This window comes from Stegostoma tigrinum, chromosome 5, assembly GCF_030684315.1.
Source record: "Stegostoma tigrinum isolate sSteTig4 chromosome 5, sSteTig4.hap1, whole genome shotgun sequence".
NCBI classification, from domain to species: Eukaryota; Metazoa; Chordata; class Chondrichthyes; order Orectolobiformes; family Stegostomatidae; genus Stegostoma; species Stegostoma tigrinum.
This window is the reverse complement of record NC_081358.1, coordinates 72,245,328-72,272,424: the sequence shown is the minus strand read 5'-3', so window position 1 is coordinate 72,272,424 and position 27,097 is coordinate 72,245,328. Positions and strand designations below refer to the sequence as shown.

The following is a 27,097-nucleotide window of genomic DNA, read 5'->3' as shown; positions in this document are numbered from 1 at the left end:
AATTTGTGATTTAATACTTTATTGTTGTTGTAAACCTCACCAATATTGTCTTATCAGCACTAAAAAATTTTACCATCAATAAATCCAATTAATACTGATAAATCATAACACTTAACACACCTTACTCATGGAATAAAACTTGTGAAAATTCAATTTAAGACTTGTTAGGTACTTGGGCATTACTCATTATTAATAGTTTATTTTTTAACTTTTTAAGGCTCCTAGTTTAGACCTCAACCCTGAAGCAATAACCATGAATTAAATCAACTTACAACTTTCCTGTTAACAAAGTGTGGAGTTAGATGAACACAGCAGGCCAAGCAGCATCTTAGGAGCACAAAAATTGACATTTCCCTACCTCCCTCCTACACTCACCTTTAATGGCTCCATCCCCGTCTCTTTAACTTGACTGTATCCTCTCCACCTATCTTCTCCTCTTGCCGCCTCCCTCTCTCTCCCTATTTATTTCAGAACCCCCTCCCCCTCCCACTTTTCTGATGAAGGGTCTCGGCCCGAAACGTCAGCTTTTGTGCTCATAAGATGCTGCTTGGCCTGCTGTGTTCATCCAGCTCCACACTTTTGTTATCTCGGATTCTCCAGCATCTGCAGTTCCCATTATCTCTGATACAACTTTCCTGTAATGTTTTTCTTTCAAACTGGTGTTCTCCCGAATGGGTGCCTTTCCACACTCTTTCCTTCTACAAGTTAAGTGCTGGGGCCTCAGACCCTGGTTCAATGTATTATCTCTATGTTTTAGTAATTTCCTTCCAAGTCCACCTGTACCTCTACTCCCTCCCCTGTTTTGTTGAAAAAGTCACTTTAGCCAAAGGGCTGTTTCATCACATTATTCTGGTTTCAGACTACAAACAATAATTTTGAGTCAGCTTTATTGTCTTGCACACTATTTAAAGTCACACATACTTCTTAAAATATATGAGCAAATTTATTGCTTGTGTAGCTGAGTTACCAGCTTCAGCACTCCTAAATCACTAAATTAATTTGCTTAGCCAGCACCAAGAATGGGAACAATATATTTGTCCTCAGTGGCTTTAAGTCAGGGGTAGGAGCAGGGTGTAGCATTGACTAAATGGACTAAAACTTTGAATTCTGCCAATCCCTTCTGGAAAAAGAGATGTAGAAGAACAGTAGGAACAAAATTGGAGCTTTTGTTGTGATGCTCCCTTGTCAAATAGTTTGCTGAAATTGACCTCAAGACTGACACAAGCATAGTGATCACTTCAGGGAAGCCCTAGATGGCATGTGGCCTTCAAGGACCTGTCACAAGCAAAAATGCTTATTTTGAGAGCAGTGCACAGGGGATCAAAAGGAAAAGGGACTGACCTTACTAATTTATCTAGGATTCAAAAGAAACTCAACATTCAACAGGCAACATCTGGCAAGAATCATAATACTCAAGTTGGAAGTTTCACAATAAGCACACACAAACCTCGGCACACGCCTTTCGACAGATTTATTCAAACATGGAGCTTTTTGTTTGATAATTCTTTTCAAATGATTAATACTGTCACAGCACTGCTGAATTGTACCTATGAAGAAAAACACACTTTTTTTTGATTAAGAACAATTTATTTTATGGTAAAGAACAATTCTCATTAATTTGAACTAGGGATTTTAATTCTGTTTAAGAATTAAGCTTTGTTTTTGAATTAACAGCAAATTGCAGAAAACAACATAATACAACTTAAGCTCTTCAATCATTACAAAATAGGTAAAATGCAAAGTAGTTCACTATAAAAATTTTGATCTTTTATAGATATTTTCCTGGGACAGGTGTAGAATTCGAGAGACATATGTCTGATACACAGAAGTTACGAAAACAATTGCAGAGGTGATAAGCATGCATCCATGGATTAATAGACAAATAGGAAGACACTATCAACACACAAATATATTTCCTTTCAGAAGGCTAGTCAGGTTAAAATAAGATATAATTAATAAAGTCTTTAAAATTATGATACTTAAGCATTGTTTTGTATAAATAAATTACAGGTAATATGGTAAAGAACTTACCCAAAGATTTATCATCTGCATGCGCCAGAGCAAGGCTTTCCACATACACAACTAACACCTCAAACACAAACTGGTCAACTAAAGCACTCTCTTCCCTGGAAAAACAGATAAGTGTTACCTCTAACAATTGCCAAATAATATAAATGTTGATTTTATATGTATACCACTGTATCGGATGACTCAGTTTATCTACACAATACTCAAGTGTACTTTGCTCAGAAAAATTAATTTTCCCATTGATGTTAAATAATCACCTTTTGCCACTAATCCATGCATCAAATAGAAACATATTGTTAGCTACGACAATAAGTTGTATATACAAAGTAGGCCAAACAAAGAAAATGACTCAAGATATTTTGAAGGGGTGAGATAAAATAAACAATTCAGAGAAAATATATTGAGAAAATGAAAGGTGGGAGGATGGCCAAATGTTTGTTTGAAAAAAAAATGATTTTGAGATGATTTCTCAGGAAAGAGACTGAAGGGTTTAAGAAGGGAATTCAAGAGACCTTCGGCAGCTGAATTGCCAATGGTGGGATTGGGGGCATCCAGTATGCACAAAAGTCAGAGTTGAGGAACCAAAGGTAGTCGATCAAGAATCAGGAAACTGCAGAGGCTGGGCAGCAGAGGAAGCTGAAGAGGGATTCAATACCTCAGGGAGTTGTCACTCTAGACAAGTATAGGGGGAATGAATGAGCAGAACTATGTAGACCTCTTATATCTTCCTTCCAGCATGCATTGTCAGCCAGCTTTCAAGGCAAAAATATTTCATTTGGTTCTCAGATCCAACACATTGCTACATATCGGGAACAGCTGGTACCCAAGTACTCATCCTCTGGCAGCCCAACAACAAAAGCCTGACGAGGTCAGCGTGAACCATTTATTCCTACTGATTTCTTCCTGTTAGCTAATCCTTTAGCCATTCCAGAACATTAGCGCATTGGTGCAATGTGTTCTCGAAAGGGGACCTTTTTAAGGCCTTCTGAACACCCAAATTTTCAACAGGTTCATCAGGTACAATTTTCCATTCATAAATCCATGCTGTGCACAATCAGATCATTATTATCTTAGCATTCACTCATTGCACTTTTTATAACAGATTTGAGAAATTTCCCTAGTATTAATGTACAGCTAACAGATCTGTACATTCTATTTTCTCTCTCCCTCCCTTCTTACATAGGTGATATCTGCTGCTTTCTAATCAGGAGGAAAGTATTTTGAAAGATGATCATCAATGCAGCCATTATCTTTATAGCTATCTCTTTCAATAATCTGGGGTGTAGGATATTAGGTCCTGGGAACTTACTGACCTTCATTCCCATAAATTTCCCCAGGACAACCTTCTTACTAGTACTAATTTCCTTCAGCTCCTTATTCACCCTGACCCCTTGGGCCTCTAATTCTGAAAGATTTCTTATAACTTCCTCAGTAAAAAGTGAGGCAAAATAATAATCTATATCTTTGCCAGTTCTCTGTTCCCCATTATAAATGTTCCTGATTTTGCTTGTAAGTAACCCACATTTGCTAAACCCAAATATACTTTATATTTATGTTTCTAGAGAAGTATTTACAGTGTGTTTGTATTTGTTTTTGCTAGTTTAATTTTCTTTTTCCTTTTTTATTTAGTTCTCTTCTCCTTTGCCAATTTCTTGATCTTCCTTTGCCATATTGTCCCAGTCCTCAGGTCTACCACCAATGTCTAGTAACTAAGTATTTTCTTTTAATTTTACAAAATAGTTAACCTATTTTGTTAACCATGTTTGTATAGCTACTGTAAACTATGTAATAATTCTTTAAAGATTATTCATTGCCTCTGTACCATCATGTATTGAAGTTGGTTAACTCATTTGGCTGGATAGATAGCCTATAATGCAGAGCAATGCCAATTGCATGGGTCCAATTCCCACACTGGCTGAGGTTGCCAAGAAGGACTCCCTGTCTCAACCTCACTTGAGGCATGATGACCTTCAGATCAAACCATCACCTCATGATTGAAGAGAACAGCCTTACCCTTTTTAACCATCATGTATTCTCCCAAATCCACCTCAGCCAATTCATGCTGCATATCATTACGCTATCTCTTGTTTAAATTTAATATCCTGACTCCAGACTGAACTACCACACTTTTCAAAAAAATGTAGCATTTTATCAGATTATGATCCTTAAAAGGCTCTTTTTCAGCAAGATTATCAATTCGCCCTTTTTTTTGCTACATGGTAACAGATCAAAAATAGCTTTTCTCAGGTCAGTTCCTCAGCGTACTCATCCAGAAATCCAACCCCAGCACGCTGCCAGAGCTCAAGCCCATACTCCACATACGTTTAAATGCAGATTGAAGTCACTCATGATAACTATATCATTATCAGAACTCCTGATTAATATCATCGTGCCTTTGTTTCCCTTGTACCTATCAATCCTAAATAGAAATTGAAAAAAATTCTAAGAGGCTGCAGGGATGCAGGGGGGATCTTTCATGCTTCAAGTTTTCAAATTAAATAATCAACAATTTCTTAAATCTTTTTATTAAATAATGAAATAGTTAATGACTACAATTAAAAAGAATAGAATTGCAAATTACAGAGCACGCAAAGTATGCTGCTGCATTTCTCAAATTGTTCAATTCTGCTTTGATATAAAATACAATACTGATGATCTGATTCTTGTCCAGCTATCTATAGTGGGGAAATCTTAGGTACCAAGGCAACCTACCTGAATTCTCTGTATAAGCTATTAAAGGCAAGGGCTGCCCCAAGTCGTTTGAAAGTATTGGGATGAAGAGCAAGGCTATACAATCTCTTAAAGAGGGATTTTGTATTTACTGGACTCTTCTGCTGCTGCTCTGGAGTTGTCTGTTTTATGGACCACTTGAGGAATTCTCGAACACAGTTTCCACAGAAGTCCCTCAGAGTACTGTCCACTGGATCCACAATGCCATCCTAAAAATATTAAATATGTGTCTTCAGCTTTCAGAACAAAAACAATACTGGCCTAGATTGCAATCCGTATGAGGAACAAACACTGCCAAGTGAATGAAATTCACAAATCATCAATCTCGAGGTGAGATGCACCTCAAATTGTACTGCAAGACTAGTAGTGTTTCTGAAATTCGTTAGCTTTAATATCATTTCTGCTAACTAGATTTCATCATTGGCAAGAAACATTTTAAAGGGGTTATTCATTCCTCAATTCACTTTGCTGCTCTTCTGGATATACATTAAGTAGTTAAATATTCTTGGAAAAGTTAATAAGACAATCACCAGTTACCACAATCTTAAAAATACATTGAATTAATTTGGATATTTATGTCAATACCTATCCCAACTCTTAGAAAGGAAACTTTAGACAGCACTAAGAATAGTTAACAAAGCCACTAAGGAACTTAAAATAAATATTGGAAATTTTAAACATTTATTTATCTTCCATTATTAAGTTGCTTCATTCATTTCAAGTGAGTGAGTCAATGGAGAGCTCGTGGACGAGATCGATTTGAATTTCCAGAAGTCCTTTGACAAGGTGTCGTGTGGAGGCAACTATATAGGATAACAGCCCATAGTGCTAGGGGCAAGGTGTTGGCATGGATAGAGGATTGGCTGACTGGCAGAAGGCAGAGTGGGTATAAAGAGGTTTCTTTCAGGATGGAAGCCAGTGACTAGTGGTGTCTGTGATGGGACCACAACTATTCATGCTATACATTAATGATCTTGGCGAAGGAACTGGATGAAGCGTAGCATGGTGAGTCAGTGGTTAGGACTGCCGCCTCACAACACCAGGAACCCGGGTTTGATTCCACCCTTGGGTGACTGTCTGTATGGAGTATGCACATTCTCCCTGTGCCTGTGTGGGTTTCCTCCGGATGCTCAAGTTTCCTCCCACAATCCAAAGATTGCAGGTTAGGTGGATTGGCCATGCTAAATTGCCCGTAGTATCCAGAGATTCACAGGCTAAGTGGACTAGCTATGCGAAATGCAGGGCTACAGGAATAGGGTAGGGGAGTGGGTCTGGGTGGGATGCTTTTCAGCAGGTCAGTATGGACTTGATGGACTGAATGCCCTGTATCTACACTGTAAGGATTCTACGACTTTATGAACTGAGGGCATTGTTGCTAAGTTTACAGATAACACAGAGATAGATGCAGGGACAGGTAGTAATGAGGAAGTGGGGAGGCTGCATAAGGACTTGGAGAGGCTAGGAGAGTGGGCAAAGACGTGGCAGATGAATATAATGTAGGAAAGTATGAGATTACACACTTTGGTAGGAAGAATACAGGTGCAGACAATTTTCTGAACAGGGAAAGGCTTCGGAAATCTCAAGTACAAAGGGACATAGGAGTCCTAGTTTATGATTCTCTTACGGTTAAAATACAGGTTCAATTGGCAGTTAGGAAGTCAAAAAGCAATGTTAGCATTCATTTGAAGAGGGCCAGAATATAAGAGCAGAAATGAGGTTGTATAAGGGTCTAGTCAGATCATATTTGGAATACTGGGAGCAATTTTGGACCTCTTATTTAAGGATGGATGTGCTGGCATTGAAAGGGGTCCAGAGGAGGTTTACAAGAATGATCTCAGGAATGCAATAAGAGGAGAGGTTGAGGATTCTGGAACTGAGCTCTATGGAGTCTAGAAGAATGACGGTGAATCTCACTAAAGTTTACAGAACACTGACAGGCCTGGACAGAGTGGAGGTGGAGAAGATTATTCCACTAGTGGGACAGTATAGGGCCCAAGGAACACCCTCAGTGAATCTGTGGAACTCATTGCCGCAGAAGGCTGTGGAGGCCAAGTCATTGATTGTATTCAAAGCAGAGGCAGACAGATTCATGGTTAGTGAGTGGATCAAGGGATAGGGAGAGAAGGCAGAAGAATGGGTTGAGAAACATATCACCCATAATTGAACAGCAGAGTAGATGGGGTGAATGGCCTAATTCTGCTCCTTTATCTTATGGTTATGTAATTCCCTTGAACTTTACTGTTTACAAAAATGTTGGTGTCCTTACTTTAGTAAGCAAATAGCATCTGGCCTATTCGGGTTAAAACAGTTGTTTACAATCACTGTGTTTACAGGGAATCAACTGAGTGTTCAATTACTGAGAATACAAGTGAATAATTATTACCAGAATAGCTTCAAGCAGTGCCACTGTATCCCGACTTTCAAATTTCCTGTTGTTAGTGAACCAATGGATAAGCTGCATAACAAGTGGTTCAAACAACTGATTGGTTACCTATATAAAATGAAAAAGCAACAAAACAAGTTAAGCTTCTATTATTGTATAAAGCTATATCAGTTCAAGACAAGTTTGCACTATCACATTAACCTCGATTACTCAGTGTATGCTTACTACTGAACAGAAAATATAAAAGGAAAATGATCACTAATCTCTGCAGAATCTGTTTATATTGCATTGTCTTGGTTTGTCTCCAGCTTCTTACCACAAGTGAATTAACACAGCAAAATTTCAGAGTAGATCAGATAAAGTGGCACATTGGGAGAGAACATTTTAAAGGGAGAGTGAGCATCACCAGCAGAGACGCATCAGAGAATGGAGATCACCACATCACATCAGCAGAGACAAATGGAGAGAGAGAGTTTGAACAGACAGCAGAAACCACCAACAGAGAGACATTAGCAAAGAACACATCAGACTGGAAGAGAAAGTGCAATCAGAAAGTAAAATTAAAGCGTTACATCAGAGGAGAGCAGGGACAAGTGACAGACTGGTGGGTATTGTTTGTTTCACTCTTACTGGGAATTTCAATAGGGTTAATCCTTAAAGCATTAAGCAATTACAGTAAGTAATAAGAGTAGCTGGTAAGTGCCAGTTTATCTCTTTATTTTGTTTTTAAGTAAGGTTTAATTCTAACGGCAAAGATTGTTAGGTGTTAAAGTGTTGCAAAATAGCCTGATCCCTGGTTGGATTCATGAGAAATTTGTCTGAAATAAACTCAATGAATTATTCCTCATTGATACATCTATCAGTTTGATTTTTCTGACCTATATGAAGATTAAAGTTATTTATTAAAGTTTTTTATAAGTCTCATTATCTTCTGATTTATTCTGTTTTCCTCACCTCATTATTTCTTTTTTACTATTAATCTATTTTTCAAATCAGTCTGATCAGAGATGTTATTACATGCCTCTGAAACAGGTACGTGTTGAACCTGGGTTTCCCAATCCAGGGGTAGCAACAGTACCCCTGCACCATATGACAGCCCCCTAACCTCTACATCTCCCAATCCAAGGTCATGTCTTGATATCATTCTTATTCTATCCTATACTAACAACACTATCAAGCAACCTTTCCTTCCTGAATGTTTTTTCGAAAAGTCACATATCATTCAACATTTCATTTCCTGATGTGATTTCCTTTAAAACTTTTCTCTGAAATGGTATAATATCATGTCTATTAACCTCTACTTATTTTTATTTGTTTATATTATTGTTTTTAAAAGTAAGTGCATTCAATTCACTAGCCATTAATATTGCCTTTTTACTATTCTTGCCCCATTTGCTACTGTTTTTCTATGTTTGTACACTGTCCCATCTTTCTAAATAACTGGCCTTAAACGCTACCATATTCTTTTGTTTTGTAAGCTTACACTTCTCATCTCCTTCTCCCAAATTCTCAACCTGTTCATGTCAAAGAATAGAGACACAGCAAGAGAGAAAGATATTATAAAGGAAATGATAAACAGACCAAGGCAGGAAGGGTTATACTGTGTGCATTTAAGAGTAAATCAATTGTTTGATAGAGTATAAAGAAGAAATAACGTGAGCTTATCAGAGAAGAATAGTGATAATCTACACACAGACTCGGCAAATCAAATGGGAACAGGTTGCCTGGAAGAGGAACTCACAAAATGTTTTTGTGATAGTTTCTTAGGAGGGCACATCCTCGAGCCAATCGCAGAGAAGGCTACATTTGACTTGATATTGTGCAATGAAATAGAATCAATCAATAATCTCATAATGAAAGTGTTAATAGATAACAATCATGATATGATTTAATTTTACATTCAGGTTGAGGAAGAGAAGAGTGTGTTAAACAAAACTATTCTGAACTTAAATAAGGACAATTTTGAGGGCATATAAACAGAACTAGCTGAGTGAACTGGCCAAAAATGTTATAGGACAGAACAACAGAGGTGCAATGGCAGGCATCAGATGGCGAACTCCAAACACACAAAATACATACATCTCAATGAGAAAGAAAAATTTAAACAAGAGAGACAACCATCACTAATGGACTAAAAGTTAAAGAATTATCAAAATGCTTGACATGTCAACATACTGGATGGAATATAAAAAATAGCAAAGCATGTCTGAAATAGCAGAGAATGACAGAAATATTTTCAAATAATGAATCGGTCACTTTAACCAAGATACTAGAAAATATATGACCGAAACCGTATTACAATAATAGAGATTGTGCAATATTTTTAATACTTAAACATATATATTTTTTATCAACTACAGATGAAATAACAATTATTTATTAACTTGTTTAAATTATCAGATTTTTCTGACATATATGCTGGTTGCTTTCTTACCCTATCCACATCACAACCGAGACGGAGCAAAACTGGATATATATGTTTGTTCAGCTTGTACATTGTTTCTTGCTGACCTTCAGAGATCTGGGATCCTTTTCCTAGCATATATGCCACCACACTATGCAGCAGTTCACAAGCTGCAACCTGTAAAATTTAATACTTATGAGAAAGATTTACCAAAGTAAAACAATAAAGAAATGTATTCAAATTTCAGTTTCACAGAAACAGAAAATAAAGAGACCAATAGTCACGGAGTGGTCTTATATCAATCTTTTATCCAAGACTATATGGTTCCTCGTGCTCACAGTACCTCATTTTAAAGTAATGAATTCAAAATAAAGCTAACCTAATCTGAAAAGTTAGGAAGAATTTTATAAAGAGAAAGTAAGGGAAAAAAAACTAACTATACAATAAATAGGGTACAAATGCAATATATTATAATCCTAAGCATTGGTTAAATGGAATGTAAGTCATTTCAGGTTGACATAACATGGCACCTTCTGAGAAAATGCGATGTTCTTCACGTAGTGGGTACCATTGCAGGAACAATGCAATGGGAGCAAATTACACTCTAACATGTTATGTTTTCTTCCAGCAGGAATATTGCATCTGACTAGGAACAAAGAGCAGAGTATGTTGTCCCACCTTTGTTTGTCGATCACTGGCAGAAAGTGCAAGTTCAGTGACGCGGGGCAAAAATGAATCCAAGTAAATAACAGGCTTCATATCTGCAAATGGCACAGCAAAACTCAATGGCCTCTCTGCCACCCATGCAACACACTTCTTCATCATTTCCTCTGAAGATGTAGCTGTAAAATTGAAGTGAAAACACAAATATTTCTTGATAGCATTTTGCAAACTGTATTTGATATGCAATTTATTTTTGTATAAAAATTGCTGGTACATTTGAACGTGCAAGCTAAGCCTTCTTGACCTGTAAAAAATTACTGGAATGTTTAAGCTTCATGTTTTAGACAATAAGATATAGGAGCAGATGTAAACGACTCTGCCCATTGAGTGTGCACTGCCATTCAACAAGTTCATGGCTGTTCTGTTAATCCTCAACTACATTTTCCTGTCTTTCCACTGTAACTCTTGATTCCCTTACTGATTAAAAATAAAACTGTCTATCTCAGCTTTGAATATAATGATCCAGGATCAATGTGCCCATTGACCCACTTAGAGCTGAAATCCATCTTCACCACTGTTTTAAATGCACGCACTCTTAGATTATGCCCTCTGCTCTTAGACTCTCTTATGAGGGGAAACAACCTCTCAACATCCTATCAAGCAAAAATCTTGTATGTTCAATAAGGTCAGCTCTGATTCGTCTAAACTCCAATGAGTACAAGCCCAATCTACTCCAACTATCCTCATAAGAACATTGTTCCATATGCAGGATTAACCCAGCGAACCTTCTCTCGACTGTCTCCAATGCCAGTACATCATCTCTTTGAGAATGGGACAAAAATTGTTCTTAGTATTCTAGGTGTGATCTAACAACTACCTAGTATAGCTTTAGTAAAATTTCCTTAATTCTATCCTCCATTCCCTCTATTTCAAAGGGCTCCTATTTGCCTTCTCTCTTATCTGCTGAACTTGGATGGTAGGTTTTTGCAATTCATGCATATGCACTCCCAAATCTTTTTGCATTGCAGTTTTCTGCAGTCATTCTCCTCTTAAATAACATTCAGCCTCTATACTCTTCCCATCAAAGTGCATATCCACACATTTTCCCACATCATATCCCATCAATCACTTAACACTCACCTAACCTATCCATATCCCTCTGCAGATTTTGAGTCAACCCACCACTTGTCTGCCTATTACTTTTGTGTTACTTGGTGATAGTCAATCACTTCCCATTTTCAAATCATTCATACATATTGTAAACAAATGTGGCCCTGGTACTGGTCATTGTGTTTTTCGTTGGTTATAGATGCTATCCTGAAAGTGCCCTTTATTCTAATTCTGTCTTCATTTGGTTAGCCAATTCTGTATCCATGCTAATATACTACCTCCAACATTAGGGGTTCTTATTTTGTTAAGTAGCCTTACAAGTGAATATCTTGTCAAATGCCTGTTGGGCATCCAGATACTTTACATCTACTGGTTTCTTAAATTATCCTGCTTATTAATTCCTCAAGGAACTCTAATAAATATGTCAGGCGTAATTTTCCTTCATGAAGCCATGCTAACACTTCTTGATCATATGATATATTTCTAAATGTTCTATTGTGTCCATCATAATAAACTATAACACTTTCCCTATGAAAGATGTTAAGATAACTGGTCCATTGTTACCTCTTGTTAATCTGCTTCCATTTTTGTACACAACATTATGTTAGCAGGTTTCTAATCCTGAGGGGCATTTTCAGAATCTAATGACTCTTGGAAAATAACCTGCACATCCACTGTCCCTACAATTATTTTCTTTAATATCTTGGAACGAACCATGCGTGGTCTAGGCAATTATCGGTCTTTAGCCACTAGTTTCTTCAGTAGATTGTTTTCTAGTGATAGTTATTCTATTTATTTTCGCTTCCCCTTTTGCCCTATTTAGTACTTTTGTAATGCTATTAGTGATGCAAAATATTAATTCAACTCCTCTGTTATTTCCTGGTTCCCCCATTATTATTTCTCAGCCTCACTCTCTGTTCAATTTGGCCCCTCTTTTCCTTGTTATATATTTAAAGAAGTTCTTGTGGTTCATTTAGATATTTCTTGCGAGTTTACTCAAAAGTTCATTTACCCCCTCATTACTTTTTGAGTCATCTTTGGTTGGATTTTAAAAATTTCCTAGACCTTTGGCCAACCGCTAATCTTTGCCACAATGTATGTTTTTGCTTTAAATTTGATGATATTCTTCATTTCCCTGATTAACCATGGTTGATTTACCACCATTCTTAGAATCCTTCTCCCTGTCCAAGATTAATCTTTGCTGTTAGTCATTCTTAAACATCTGTCATTGTCAACCTTTACATCTTTTCTGCTAAACTCCTTTTCTAGGCCTACTCAGCCAACAAGTTTGTGCTGGAAACAGGCCCTTTGGCCCAACAAGTCCACACCGAACCTCAGAGCATCCCACCCAGACCCATCCCACTATAACCCACCTAATCTACACTTCCCTAAACACTATGGGCAATTTAGCATGGCCAATCTATCTAACCTGCACATCTTTGGACTGTGGGAGGAAAACAGAGCACCCGGAGGAAACCCTCACAGGCACAGGGAGAATGTACAAACTCCACACAGACGCCCAAGAATGGAACTGAACCCAGGTCCTAGGCACTGTGAGGCAGCAATGCTAACCACTGTGCCACCGTGCTGTCCCCCAGTTTACTTTGCGCATGAATTGAAATCCTAATCCACTGTACACCTGTAGCATGTCCTCCATATTTTCTTTTCCTTCACAAACTGAAATATTACCAACCATGGATTTCTTCATCTTCTTCCCTGAATTAAAATTCACCTTTTGCATCAAGTAAATCATCAAGTTACAGAACAGAGATTTGTACTTGTGTGAAGCATTCCAAATAACAATCACAATGAGTTTGGTGTAAGCTTCACTTTTCTTAAATAAGGTAACATTAGCTACAATATGCCGAGAGTCATATGCAAGAAAAATCTGACAATCTTTGTAAATCTTAAAGTCAGCTACTGGCATCAAGCAGAGTCAAAGAATAACTTGATTGCAATAGATTCAAACAAAATGCATTGCCTCCACTGAACACAATCAATAGCAAAAATAAGTCTATTCAATTAAAAATGCTTTGAAATTTAAGGTAGTCTGCCAAAATAGATACCAATTAAATATCATGTGCAAAAAAAGGTTAGTTCCTCTCAACATGAATAGCTCAGAATGAAGCAGTAAAAACAGGAGAAAAGAGCATTTGAACAAGAAGCTTCCTACCTAATACAAATCTACAAGGCCATTAATCTCCATATTAATTCAGTGGGTTCAAACATGGGTTGTGAATGAATCAGCGTTCATTCACAAAACTTGTATTTTCCATAGGCATAAGTGATGAGATAAATGATGAAAGATAGGTTCACTCTCAAAAACTGCTTTCAAGAGGTCAGATACTTTGGAGATGCAAGTTCACATAAAAAAAAACTTTTGCTTAAAACAAAAAGAACATTTAAAAAGGGACCTGAGCATGAGCTGCCTGGACATCAAATTCTGATGGTTATCCATCACTTCTGGCCAGTGAGGAATTGGAAGTTAGATAACATGCTCTCAGGTTTTCCGATTGACTACAACTGGTGATAGAAAGTGGAGATGGATTGTGAATTGGTCTACCTCTAACATTTCCTTCCCTACTGTGGGAAGCATATGAAGATGCATGGTTATACAAGTGCATCAAGAAACCAACAAATTAAGGAAGATACAGAAAATGAACATTAAGGTTATTATTATTAAATTATTTGTTCCAGTGGTTCTTAATTCCATTCAGCTCTTGCTTGCAAATTATAATTTTCATTTTCAAGTACAAAAGACAATATTTGCATCAGCCTGAGCACTAAGTTCCAATCTGCTACATCACACCATTAAGAACTGAAGTTAGTATGAATTCTATTATATTAACTGGATATAAATTTAACAATGAAAGTCAAAGTCAAATTTAGACCAAATACAATTACACAATATACAGCAACCACATATTTCCTTCTCTTTTGACCTTCGGCACTGAGGTGGGGAGATAATTTTTTTTTCCCATTTCTTAGTTTGTGAACAGTATAGCTTAGAATCTAGCAGAAAGATTTAACTAAACTTGGTATACAAATAGGGCTAACACAAAGACAAGCTAATTAGTTTTTGGCAATAATACAGATCCTAGAACATTTTTTTCTTAAAGAGGTTTTCTCAACAGCTAGAGATGAAGCAAATGAACTTTTTACTTGTTAGAAATGTGTATGCTGTTTTACGCTGTCATAGATAGTCCCAGCTACTGTGGTACAATTTGTCATAGCTGCCAGGATATGAGTAGACATTTCAGAATTTGTGGAAGTGGATTAGCTTCCTCAAGAGAAGCCTCATCAGCTCTTCATAAGAAGATTTTCTTTCTCAGCTTTTAAGATAGAGAGCATCAACCAAAGCCTCAAGGAACAGCAGCATAATTGCAAAAGCAATGAGTTAGACATTGCGTGATAGAATATATGCTCTACTATGTGACATCTTCACATGTACACTTTCAGTAGTCGATATACCCACCTGCAACTAGACTCCGATTGATCTGACCCCCAAGAGACCCAAGTAACCGCACTACTCTTTGCTTCACAGCAGCAGCAGGAGTCTCTTCACTCTGTTTCACAAGAAGCAAAACAAAGATTTCAAACTAGTTTTGCATTACTCACAAATCATTAGGAACAGGCTATTAAGGTAAACTTCAAAAAAATAGTCACATACTATAGAAAGATCCCTTGCATTTTTCAGGCGGCGTATAAGAACTTTGTTTCCTCCTTTACTTGAAGTATTAATGCTCATCATTTCCCAGTTGCTTTCAAATTCATCTAATATGAAGTTAGAAGAAACTAAATTTCAAAAATTAAAATTCATTTAAAAAACCATAATTGTTGGTTGCAAAATTCAGAAACAAAATTAAAACCAGCCATTTGGTCAATTCAGTTGGCATCTTTGGAGGGTCAGAAAGTGCAAGTGTGATCCGTGGTTCAGCTGATTGTTCTCTAGTCTCTAAGTCAATCCCGCTCCCAAACTTTCGGGTACTTGATCTAGACTGACATTCCAAGAAGCATTACACTGTCAGTTAAGATGTTAAAATGAGGCCCAATTTGCCTTTTGTAGTTGACTCAATAGCCGATGCTATGCAAAAACAAAAGGAAGACTTCTCACTATCCAGGCCAACATTCATCATCTAACTTTGACAAAAGTACATAATAAATTATTAAAAATTCAAATTACCAAATCACAAAATGGAGATAAAACAGATGTATGGTTTTAGTTCTGTGAAAGAAAATGGAGTTCGAAAGTTTTCAATGACTAAACATCAAACGCAAAACACAAACTTATGATGTGTTAAGCCACGTTCCACTCTGGGGTCTGACTTGTCCAGTATTATAATTTGCTGGGATCATAACACTTCAAAAAAGACACTATTTTGTTGTTCATTTCATTGACATTTGAGCAAGCTTTCAATGTGCAAATTAGCTGCCTAGTTTCCTACATGATATTTGTGACTAGACTGCAAAAGTAAAATAACAGTCAAACACTTAGGATATCCTAAAAGCTTCAAAATGCATAGATATTTAACATTGCCAAGTGTAAATCAGAATTAGTCCTTTCTGAATCTTGGTAAAATACCCTTTGAACTGCACTGACATTTTAAATAATCATGGAACATCTGTTCCTCATTTTCAAAGAATCTCTTCATCTATTTACTTCACCTGTCACATTTTCTTTTACAGGATCCTGATGCTCTGAAATTCTTTTGCTTGCGTCTTTTTCTGTTAAATCAGCAAACTTTTCATTGTCAAACTTGGATGTCACTTAATTGCAACTTTTGGATTTCTTTTCTTTTTTAAAGTTACTACTCCCTACATTGAGTCTTCATCCATCACTCAGGCTCTGAATAAAATACTTATTATGTACCTGACTATTAAATTTCTCCAGCTTTCTTTGTAAGCTAACTTGATATCATACGCTTCAACCAGTTAACTCAAATAAAAATACAACAGTTTTGCACCATCTGTTGAGAAATCACAATAACGTGCACCCTTCTGTAAAGTGAACAGGACTGACGCTTTCTGGAACATTCTAACACACATGACTTTTACATTCCCAGTGAACAATTTTATTTGATGAATGAAAAGTGCCAATTGAATATTTGAGACAGAGGCAAGCTGAAGGATCTTACCTGAAGCTGCTGTTTTGAGGTATCCATCCAAATGTGGTAAAATGTCTTTGTAATAAGGCTCAATGGCATGCCTGGATATACAAGTTGACCAGTGCTGAAGAGCATCCAATCCAGCATCAGCAAGCGGGATGTGGCTAAGGCCAAGTTTAAATGCAGTCTGATTTGAGGGACCATAGAAAGAAAGCCAAAGAATAATTAAATTTTATCATAAATTCACCTCACCCATGCTATCTGTCATAGAGTCAACCACTGAATCACACTCATGTGCTCCTCTTGCACACCCCTTTAAGTTTAATTTTCTTAAATATACATCTCAGTCAAATTGATGCCCTCATTGTCTGTGTGGGACAAAGTAACCATACTACAAGCGAACACCAGACACGCAAGGGAATTCCTGGAAGCCTGGTTCTCAACATGGGACTCCATTAACAAACACATAAAAATAGACCTCGTATACAGACCGCTGCTAAAACCACAAAACTAGAAGGAACAAGACCATCATACCAGAGGACCATATAAATCTGGAAGGAAACAGAACACCAACACTTTGATTAGCGGTCACACTGATGATATAGCCGAGAATGGTAACGAAACATCTGCACACCACGGAACAACCAGATCGGCAAGCTAATGAACAACTGCACCCACAACTCAAGCTACAAATATTCACTAAGACCTTATAAAACAATTCTCTTCAGCTGGCACAATACCCATTTGAAGATAATCCTAGAATTATATTCTCTAGTTGCTGACTCAAGAACAGTTTTCTCCTAACTCACTGCCTCATAATTTTGAATAATTCTCCTCAATCTCACTTTAATTTTTGTTCCATAAGTAAAGCCTGTTCACTCCTACTACATCTATAGGAATCTCTTCCATGTCCTCTTGATATCTTTCCTAAAGATCAGTCATGGCATGGATAAAGAGGAAAGCATAAGGCTTTTCCCAGGGTGGAGGGGTTCAAGGTGCGGGGCTGTGGAAGTTTAAAAGAGATGTGTGAGGCATGTTTTTCACACAAAGGGTGCTGAGTGCCTGAAATGCGCTGCAGGATGTGACAGTGGAAGCAGACACAATAGCAGATTTCAAGAAGCACTTGGTTGAATACATGAGTTGGGAGGGAATAGAGGAATATTAATCCTGTAAGTGAAAACAGTTTTCATATGGAAGGACCATTTGTCATAGGAGCAGAAATTAGGCCATTCCGCCTATTCAGTCGGCTCCGTCATTCAATTATAGTCAATAGATTTCTCAACCCCATTCTCCTACCTTGAACCCATAACTTTTGATACCCTTAACAGTCAAGAGCTTATTTATCTATGTCTTAAATTTACTCAATGACCTGGCCTCCACAGCCTTCTATGTCAATGAATTCCATAAATTCACCACACTCTGGCTGAGGAAGTTTCTCCTCATCTCTACTCTGAAGGGTCTTCCCTTTACTCTAAACCTGTGCCTTGGGTCCTAGTCTCTCCTGCTAACGAAAACATCTTCCCAATATCCACTCTATCCAGTCTTCTCAATATTCTGTAAGTTTCAACTCGATCCCACCCCCACCAACACCCACCCCCACCACCCAGTCCCCCATCCTTCTAAACTCCATAAAGTATAAACCCAGAGTTCTCAAATGTTTCTTATACGTTAAGCCTTACATTCCTGGGATCATTCTTGTGAACCTCCACTGGATCCACTCCAGGACCAGTACATTCTTCCTGAGATATCGGGTAACCACTTTATATTTACGGTCACTTGTTCTGGTCTCCATTTTCAGTAGAAACATCACCTCTATGTCTAATCTAAGAAACACTTCCACAATCTTAAAGACAGCTACCAAGTCAGCTTCAACAGTTGCTTCATAAAGAAAAGAACCACAAATTTGTAATTAATATGGAGATCAAAACAGTGGAAATTGAAGTTTTATACAAATATATAGAACTACACAGGGCTTTAGTAGACTATACCTGGAGCGTAGTGTACAACTCTGGTCTCATCAAAAGAGATACATCTAAACATGGAGGTAGTACGGTGAAGGCTAGTTGACTGGTTTCAAGGAAAAGAAAGATGTACTATTTTAAGTGGTTGAGTCAAATAGGTTTATATTCTCTAAAATTTGAAACAAAGAGAAATGCTGTCATTGAAATATAAGATTCTGGGGAAGCTTGATAGGATAGATGCTGAAAGGCTTTTCCCTGGCTCTAGAGTATAGAATTCAAAACCACCTCTCACTCTCTTCTTTCACTTCTCTCTGACTGTAGCCAATGAATAATTTCCATAATCTAGTCAGGTTAAATTCAGCAGGTCCCAAGGGAAACTCATAACTGTCCTAATACTTGCATCTAAATTGGGACAGTGCTTCTAAATGTTTTCAATCACAGTGGTTAAAGCGTGTGATTATGTGAAACCCAGTATAAAGGCCAATGCTGAACTAATTGACAAAATGTCAAACGCCACAAAATGAAACAAAAGCTGATAACAGAAAGTCAAGTGGGCCAGACAAAGTTTATGCATAAATGTAGAGATGCAGTTTAGCAACAGACATGGGTAATGATAAGTTGAAATAATGAATTCCAAACAGAAATACTATCAACAGATTTCATTAGATGGAAAGCGCTTTGTTTCAAACATCCAAAAATCAAACAACAGAGCATGAACAACTAAGCTGACATCTGGTATTAAAACATCGATCTGAACAGTACTATAAAGTACAAATAAGATTTAATTTGTATAATATGCAAACCTGCAGTGCTGGAATAAAAGTCTTGATATCAAGTTCAATTATGTCATGTGGTAGAGAGAGCACAAATATCAGGCAGGAAGCCAGTAACTCATCCTTATACTGTTTCATTCTGATTGCTACCTGTAATAAATGATATAGCGAAGTTCAAGTTCTAACTCATTGTGCAACCAATCCTTTTCAATCGTATCAAGTTAACAATATGCACGTTGACAGTTAGCAAAAAGTTTATATGAATGTAACATTTCTAATTAAAACATAGCTCAATGATTAGCATTGCTGCCTCACAGTACCAGCGACCCAGGTTTGATTCCAATCTTCGGCAACGGTGTGTGTGGAATTTGCACGTTCTCCCGATCTCCGTATCTATGTGGGTTACCTTCAGGTTCTCCCAAAGTCCACAGATGTGCAGGCTAGGTGGACAGTCCACATGGGATTGCCCACTGTGTCCAGGGATGTGTAGGATAGGTAGACTGACTGTGGAAAATGCAGGAAATGGGTCAATGGGTGTGGGGGCAAGGGAATGGGTGTGGAAGTTGGGGGGGTCAGAGTGGGATGCTCTTCACATGTTAGGTGTAGACTCAACGGTCTGAATGGCATGCTTCCACACACTCGGGATTCTGGGTTAAACTTAGGTATATCATGAATGCAATCTGCACTGAAGACAACAATCAATTAGCAACTTTTAATTAAAATCTAAGGCATCGATTGAACGTTACCCAACCTATCACAACATTGAAAAACAAGATCCTTCATAAATAACATTTGATGAAACTGAATGAAATTGTATGAAGTAATTCAAGAGTTTCCTAAACTAAAAACAAAGCTAAGATGTGATTTCTCCTGCTTCATATGGAAGAGAAGAACCACAATGGCCAAGCAAGGACATATGGAATTTCTTCATTTTATAAGCAGCTCAGCCTTGACAAAATCACTTTTCCATCATTATGCTGGATGACTCTGTTCTCCTGCTTTTAAGGATAGTAACTTTAAAACGTTGTTGTCTGACCTCCAGCAATACTATTTTAAAAATGTACATATTTAAAAAGAAATTTGACTGGTTCGTTAAGTGCTGGTTCTGACAGGCAACATGCAAGCTGTATCATGTATCCTGGAGCTACTTGAGAGATAAACTTGTATCAGAGATAATAGGAACTGCAGATGCTGAAGAATCCAAGGGTCTAGGCCCAAAACGTCAGCTTTTCTGCTCCTAAGATGCTGCTTGGCCTGCTGTGTTCATCCACCTCCACACTTTGTTATCTGAGAGATAAACTACTGCTTTTACTTGCATAAGTGCTACCTGGTGTTAAATAACATGTTTACAACTCCAGCAGGTAATGGACTGATCTTAAAAGCTTTAGATAATTTATGCTAATTTTTCCACTGACATTTTTCAAGCTATATTAATAAATGCAGTATGCTCAATTTGAAGTTAATTAATTTAAATTATCTAATCATTTAGCATTAAGGATGAAATTCCCAGTTAATTTTATTAATTATTTAATTTAGATTGCATTCAGTATAAAATTTTTTTTGAATTATCAATGCTAAATTATACAAAACTTGCACTCAACATTTGTCTCAAATACATTCAAGAACATTTGAGATGATTCTCACCTCCTTTCCAAACTTTGCAAAAAGGGCAAAACAGGCAAACTTTTCTGGGTTCTTGGGACATTGTTTTCGAGTTTTTGGATTGACACCCTGGCAAAACACAATTTGCCCCTTAAATCAGAAATTCAAGCAATAATGAAACTCAAACAGCAAGCACATCAAAAACCTGGTTTCTCTAATGGACTCATGACAATGGTCAGAGAATGTGGAGTCATGGGACTGGTAAGAGAATGAATAACAAGCCAGCCACAGAATAGAAGAGACAGTGTAGATGTTAGATATAGATATTTATCACAAGAGATATGGTATAAGGATCAGACCTGGTCACACCACACTTCATGAATTACATTGATGTTCTAGAGTTAGGAACTGGAATACAGAAATCCATAGATGACACCAAATTGGGAGCTTTAGGTGACATAAAGGAAGTATGACAAATACAGGACAACATTAGTAAATTTGCAGAATTTATGTTTACTTGACAAATGAATTAAAATTGAGAGGGGTTATAAGGTTGCTAGCTGGTAGGAAGAATAATAAGGCCACATACTGTGAAGATACTTAATAGAGCAGAGGAAAAAAGGGAATTCCAGATACATAAATGAGTGCAAGTAGAATGTAGGTTAACAAGGTCATAAGAGCGCAAACCAAACATTGACGTTCAATCTCAGGGAACTAAAATTTTAAAAAGGAGTTGCATTAAACATGTTTCAAACCTTAGTTAGAATTCAGGAATACTATGTAATTCATTGGGTAGAACTGCTAAGAGAATATGGAAGGATTTATACAGCTACAAAAAATATTCACAACGGTGAAACCAGACCTGCGAGGACATACTTATCAGAAAAGATTAAACTGTCTAGGGATCGTTTCTCCAGCAGTAATACAACTGGGGTCTTTGTGGTTTTAATGGAATTTATAGGATAATCACACAGAAAATGTCTCCACTTGTCCAAAACCAAGGTCATAAACATAAAATAATCAGTAATGAGTCCAATTGGAATTTCAGAAGAAATGAACAATTCAAAACATGCTGGACATTTGAAGCGTGTATTTTTAATGAAGTCTAAGGAATCCAGATAATTCATAAAAATAGTCAAAATTGAGTTAAAACTTTCCCATGGCAGCTTTTGAGCAAAAAACAAGAGCAACACCAAAGGCCTAGAACTGCTTAACAATAACTGTCACGACTTACCCAGAGCATACGAGAGTCTGAGCAAAAATTAGATTTTCTCAAAGATGTGAGGGAAACTTATCAATTAATTCTCTAGCAATTGGCTTGAATGTAACCTTGATGGAGAATTCTGTGAACTTTACCTTTCAGACAAAGCATTTTGTACAAAATAACAAACAGAGAGAGAAAAGACAACTATATGCATATAATTTCATTACCTCAAAATACTTAATTTTCCGGGCCATTTTCATTGTAACTGACAAGAGCTTGTAGAATCCACTGACAAGGGGAAACTGCGTTGACCGTAGAATGAGTTCATGTCCAAATCTATACACCCAATGTTCAAAGAAGTCTGTATGCTTTTCCAACATTTCCCTGATTTAGGAAACAAATTTTTGTTTGAGTAATTGAAAAACTACTTACGTATTGCAAATAAAGAATAGAAATAAAATTCTCCAGAAGTTTAAAAGAGTATAAAGGGAGATATAATGGGAACATGTCAGGAAGGTGTGGCAATAATTATGAGGACATTTTCATCTACATATGGACCATATCTATGAGAACACAGGATGGGCAAAGGCAGCTCATATGAGGAGTCCATTGAACGTGTTTTCAATAGTTATAATAGACCTGGTACTTTTCAATAAGATCGGATTAATTAACAATTTCATATTGAAGCTAAGTCTGGTTAGTAGTAAAGATAATATGCTTGAATTAAACATTCCATTTGAGTGACGTAAGAGTGGATCCAAGATTTGGATTTTAAACTTAAATAAAAGCAACTACAAGGTTATGACAGCAGTGCTTGTTAAAGTGAAGTGGTGAATTAGGTGACAGGTAGGTCAATACAGATGCAATGGTAGACATTAAGATGATAGTTCAGAACACAAAGTAAAATCCAAAGGGAGGGTTCACAATCTGTGGTTAAGTAAAAATGCTAAAAGACATGATAAAGTTTACTGAAATAGGATATAATTATGTAAAAATTTCTCTCTGAACAGAAGATTGGACGAATTAGCAAAAAACAAAGAATGACTAAAAAAGATGAGGGGAGAAAATACATGGAAAGAAAGCTAGCCACAAACAAAGCTAGCAAATAAAGTTGCTATAGATTAGAAAAAGAGTTAACAAAATCTTCTAGAAAGTGTCTGAAGGATTATTAGTAGAAATAGGGAAATAGCAGATGATTTTGCAGGTATTTTGCATGTACAGGGTACAGGTAATTTCCCAGGAATGGCTGTAAATCAGGAAACGGGAGGGAGGGACAAATTTAAGAAAGTTACAATCACCAAAAGTGGTACTTAACAAATTTTTAAATTTGCAGGTTGACAAGTCTCTCAGTATTGATGGATTTCATTCTAAGGTCTTAGAAGTTGCAAATAACGTAGTTTTTATTTTCCAAAATTTCCTAGGTGAGGGGAATGTTCTGTTAAAATGGAAATTAGTGAATGGAAGTTATTTACTCAAAATAGGAGGGAGACTGAAAACTACAGGCCAGTAAGCATAAGGTCTGTCATAGGGAAGGTATTACAAAGTCTTAAAGAAGTAACTGGGTTTTGCGAAAGGAAATCATGCTTCACCAATTTTTAAGACTTCATTGAGGAAATTACACGTCCAATGGTTAAAGGGGAACCAGGGCGAGAACTGCATTTAAACTCCCACAGGGCGTTTGATTATCAGCCAGTTCAGAGTTATTTCAGAAAAGGGATAAAATATTGGCATGGATAGAAGATTGGCTAGCTATAACATGCCACTGGAATCAATGCTGGGGTCTCACCATTTTACCATTTATATAAATGACTTGGATGAAGCGAACAAAAGAGTGGTAACCACATTTGCTGATGACACAAAGATAGATAGGAAAATGACTTGTGAAGACCGCATAAGAAAGCTACAAAAAATATAGAAAGTTAAGCGAATATTCAAAGATCAGACAAATAAAGTATAATTTGGGAACAGGAAGTTGTCAGTCTTGATTCTTCCTGTCAAAATGAAGCATATCATCTAAATTGTGAGAAATTGTAGAACTCTGAGATGGGGAGTGTAGATGTCCTACCACGTGAATTGCAAAAGTCTGGCATGCGTGTTTATTGAGGGAGAATTTGAATCCAAAGAATGAGAAGGTTATGCTTTAGCTATAACGGGTATTGGTGAGATGACACCTGGGCTACTGTTTATTGGTCTCCTTATTTAAAGAGGTAAATGGGTTGGAGCCAATTTAAAAAGGTTTACCAGGCTGATACCTAAAGTTGTCTTCCCACCCAAGAAAAGATCTTGCCATAGAAGGAGAGCAGCAGAGGGTTACTAAGCTGAAATGGAAATGGTAGGATTGTCCTAAAAGGAGAGACTGGTTCGATTGGAACTGTATTCGCTGGTGCTTCCAAGGATGAGATAGGATCTGATTGAAATGTGTAAAATTCGAACAGGGCTAGGAAGACTAAATGTAGGGATGATGTTCTTCCTGGTTTGAGAGACAAATCCCCAGGATACGGTCTCAGGAGTTGGGGTAGACCTTCTATGACTGAAATGACATCATTTCTCTCCTACAGAATGCTGTGCAGGCAAGTCACTGAACAGCCACCGAATACATTCAAAAAACAGAAAGATAAATATTTAGATTGTAAATGCACCTAGACATATGGGGAAAAGCAGGAATTTGGTATTCAGACGGAGGATCAGCCACGATCGTAATGAATGGAGGAGCAGGCTCAAAGGGCTGAATGGCCTCTTCCTGCTCCTGGTTTCTATGTTTCTATGGATGAGTTGTCTTATTAGGAGAGGTTGGACATGCAAGGCTTTTCTCCGTTGGTGCTTAGAAGGATAAGAGGCAACTTGATTGAGCCATTTAAGATCTTGAGAGTTTTGATTGAGTGCAAATGGAAAACACGTTTCCTCTTATGGAAGAATCTAGAACTAGGCTCAATGTTTAAACATGACAATTACACATTTAAAACAGAAGAGGAATTTTATTTTTCTCACAGTGTCAAGAATCTTTGGTCCTTTCATCCTCAAACGATCATGAAAGCAAAGCCTTTGAATATTTTTAAGGCAGAGATAGATAGATAGATCCTTGATGAGCACGGGAGAAAGATTCTTGGGCATAAGTGGGAATATGGAGTATTGATCTTATCCATAGGTAGAACAAGCACAGGGCTGAGTGGCCTTCTTCTGTTCACATCTTTGACACTAGATATAATAGTGTACTGTGCTCTGAAACCAATACTCTGCGATAAATTCATCGTTTGGCCTTTAAATATTAAGTGTGTTTCAAATTCAGGTAGAAGATATACATTACTAGTGTTAGGTTTTGGACACTGTACCCTGCCACACTAGTCAAGTGGGATATGAAGAGCGATCATGACATACATATTGTGTAATCAATTAAATTCTGCTGCTCATAATAAATTGTGTTGTAGAGAAGGACAATCCTGATGGTTAACTTCTCAAGTCATACTTCAACCTAAAAATTATGAATCCTTTTAGTTGTTATCACTCTGAATGATGTAGACCTACTACACTTCATCCACATACAGGAGGGATAACATTCGTACTTGCCTAGCAGATTAGTCAACCAGAGCCGAGACTAGCTGGATATGTTGGCACAACGTTCGTTAACCTAAGTCCCTCCCACCAATGATTATCACCTGATTCTGAAACATATTCATGACTTTAACGTTTTTTGGTGAATTTATCTGAGCAGTGACTTTAAACAACTGTGACAGAACTGCAATGAAGTCTACAGAAAATAAAGAAACAATAGGTTCTAAAAATTTATCAACGGTATTTTTATTCAGAAATAATTAAGCTTACTTATATGGTATCACTGGATTAGTAACTGCGTACTTACCCACAGAACTCTACTAAATTGAATAGAGCAGTAAAATCTTTTGGTTTAGTTGGCCGCAGGTTTGCTGCTGGATCTGATGTGGGGATTATAATACTGCTGTTGATGTCACCTGAACCCTGCAAAGTAAACAGTGAACTTCACTTTATGGCATATCTTGCATTAAATTATTCGAGCTCTGAACTAGTTCCTGCAATCAATCATTGCAATGACTTATTATTTTTAAATAGGCAATTATTATCACATTAAAATTCAATCTTATGCATCAATTATGGGAATTCAATTTCAGCACTACTTTTAGGAGTACACAAATGAAAACTGTTAAAAATGTACCATATGTGCAGTGCCAAACTCTCAGTTCAAGCAGCTAAAATTGCACCTTTTTTTGCTTTTCATTGGTTGCAATACAGTACAAGACGTATTAGTAAATTCCTTTTTGATCGCTTCCCTTTTTTTATTCATGGAATGCTGCCATTATGGCAAGAACACATTTATTTCCCATCTCTAACTGTCTTTGACGGGGAATTCAAAGAATAGGTTTCTAGGAGCAGTGTGTAAGAAACTGAATCTACTAGGCCTGAATCACCATACTTTGCAATCCATTCTCTCCAACCAAACCCAATTTTCGACCAAGCAGTGATAAAGCAAGTTAACACTAATCTCTAAACTTCTTCTGTACATCATAAGGTCAACACAATGAAATTTTAGATACTTTGTAAAGCAAAACAACGGGGTGAGTTTAGTAGTCTCTACACAAAGTGTAGGCCGGCATCTTCAGAGAAAACGAACCACAGAAAGCCTGCTGTCTAGTGAGTTTTGCAGCCAAGGAAGAACATGACACCTGGGTCCCAGCTGAGCAAAAACTGCCAGTCAATAAGAAGCCAGCAGATCCTGGGAGCTGCAAATCATCACTGAAGGCCCAGGAAAGATTGCAGTGGGTAGACGGTATCTATTTTTCTGCTGCATTGTGGGTTTGGACTCTGAGGGAGATGAGAATTGCTTTCAGTGTCCACACCCCTGTCGCTGGGGGAAAGTAGCCTCTCGGCAAGTGGAGACAACCTGAGACCCCTTACTGAGGGGAGAGCAGCTACATTTCTCACCTGCTGGGAAGGGAGGTAATCTGGCAGGTGGCAGGTTGAGCTCTTATGTGGCTACTCACTCACTACTTAATGAACTTAATTGTGGCAACTGAGAAGGTCACCCATAAAAATTGTCACCCAGACTTGATTGCTGATGTGGTAGATTTCTCAGCAATACTAAGCCAGCCCATTATTTCTCCTT

General features: G+C 37.3%; 1 protein-coding gene across 1 annotated transcript in view; it reads right to left on the bottom strand.

Moving 5' to 3' along the window:
* The window catches only part of prkdc (protein kinase, DNA-activated, catalytic subunit), a 210,313-nt gene that overhangs the window by 139,270 nt on the left and 43,946 nt on the right, over positions 1 to 27,097 (bottom strand). The window contains exons 17-29 of the mRNA XM_048528582.2: positions 25,820 to 25,935; positions 22,191 to 22,347; positions 20,802 to 20,888; positions 19,188 to 19,307; positions 16,454 to 16,610; positions 14,989 to 15,092; positions 14,794 to 14,884; positions 10,224 to 10,387; positions 9,576 to 9,722; positions 7,142 to 7,249; positions 4,741 to 4,967; positions 2,032 to 2,126; positions 1,448 to 1,547 (exon numbers count right to left, since the gene is read on the bottom strand). Coding sequence (XP_048384539.2) covers positions 1,448 to 1,547; positions 2,032 to 2,126; positions 4,741 to 4,967; positions 7,142 to 7,249; positions 9,576 to 9,722; positions 10,224 to 10,387; positions 14,794 to 14,884; positions 14,989 to 15,092; positions 16,454 to 16,610; positions 19,188 to 19,307; positions 20,802 to 20,888; positions 22,191 to 22,347; positions 25,820 to 25,935 — 1,673 coding nt within the window. The remainder of the gene's footprint in view (positions 1 to 1,447; positions 1,548 to 2,031; positions 2,127 to 4,740; positions 4,968 to 7,141; positions 7,250 to 9,575; positions 9,723 to 10,223; positions 10,388 to 14,793; positions 14,885 to 14,988; positions 15,093 to 16,453; positions 16,611 to 19,187; positions 19,308 to 20,801; positions 20,889 to 22,190; positions 22,348 to 25,819; positions 25,936 to 27,097) is intronic.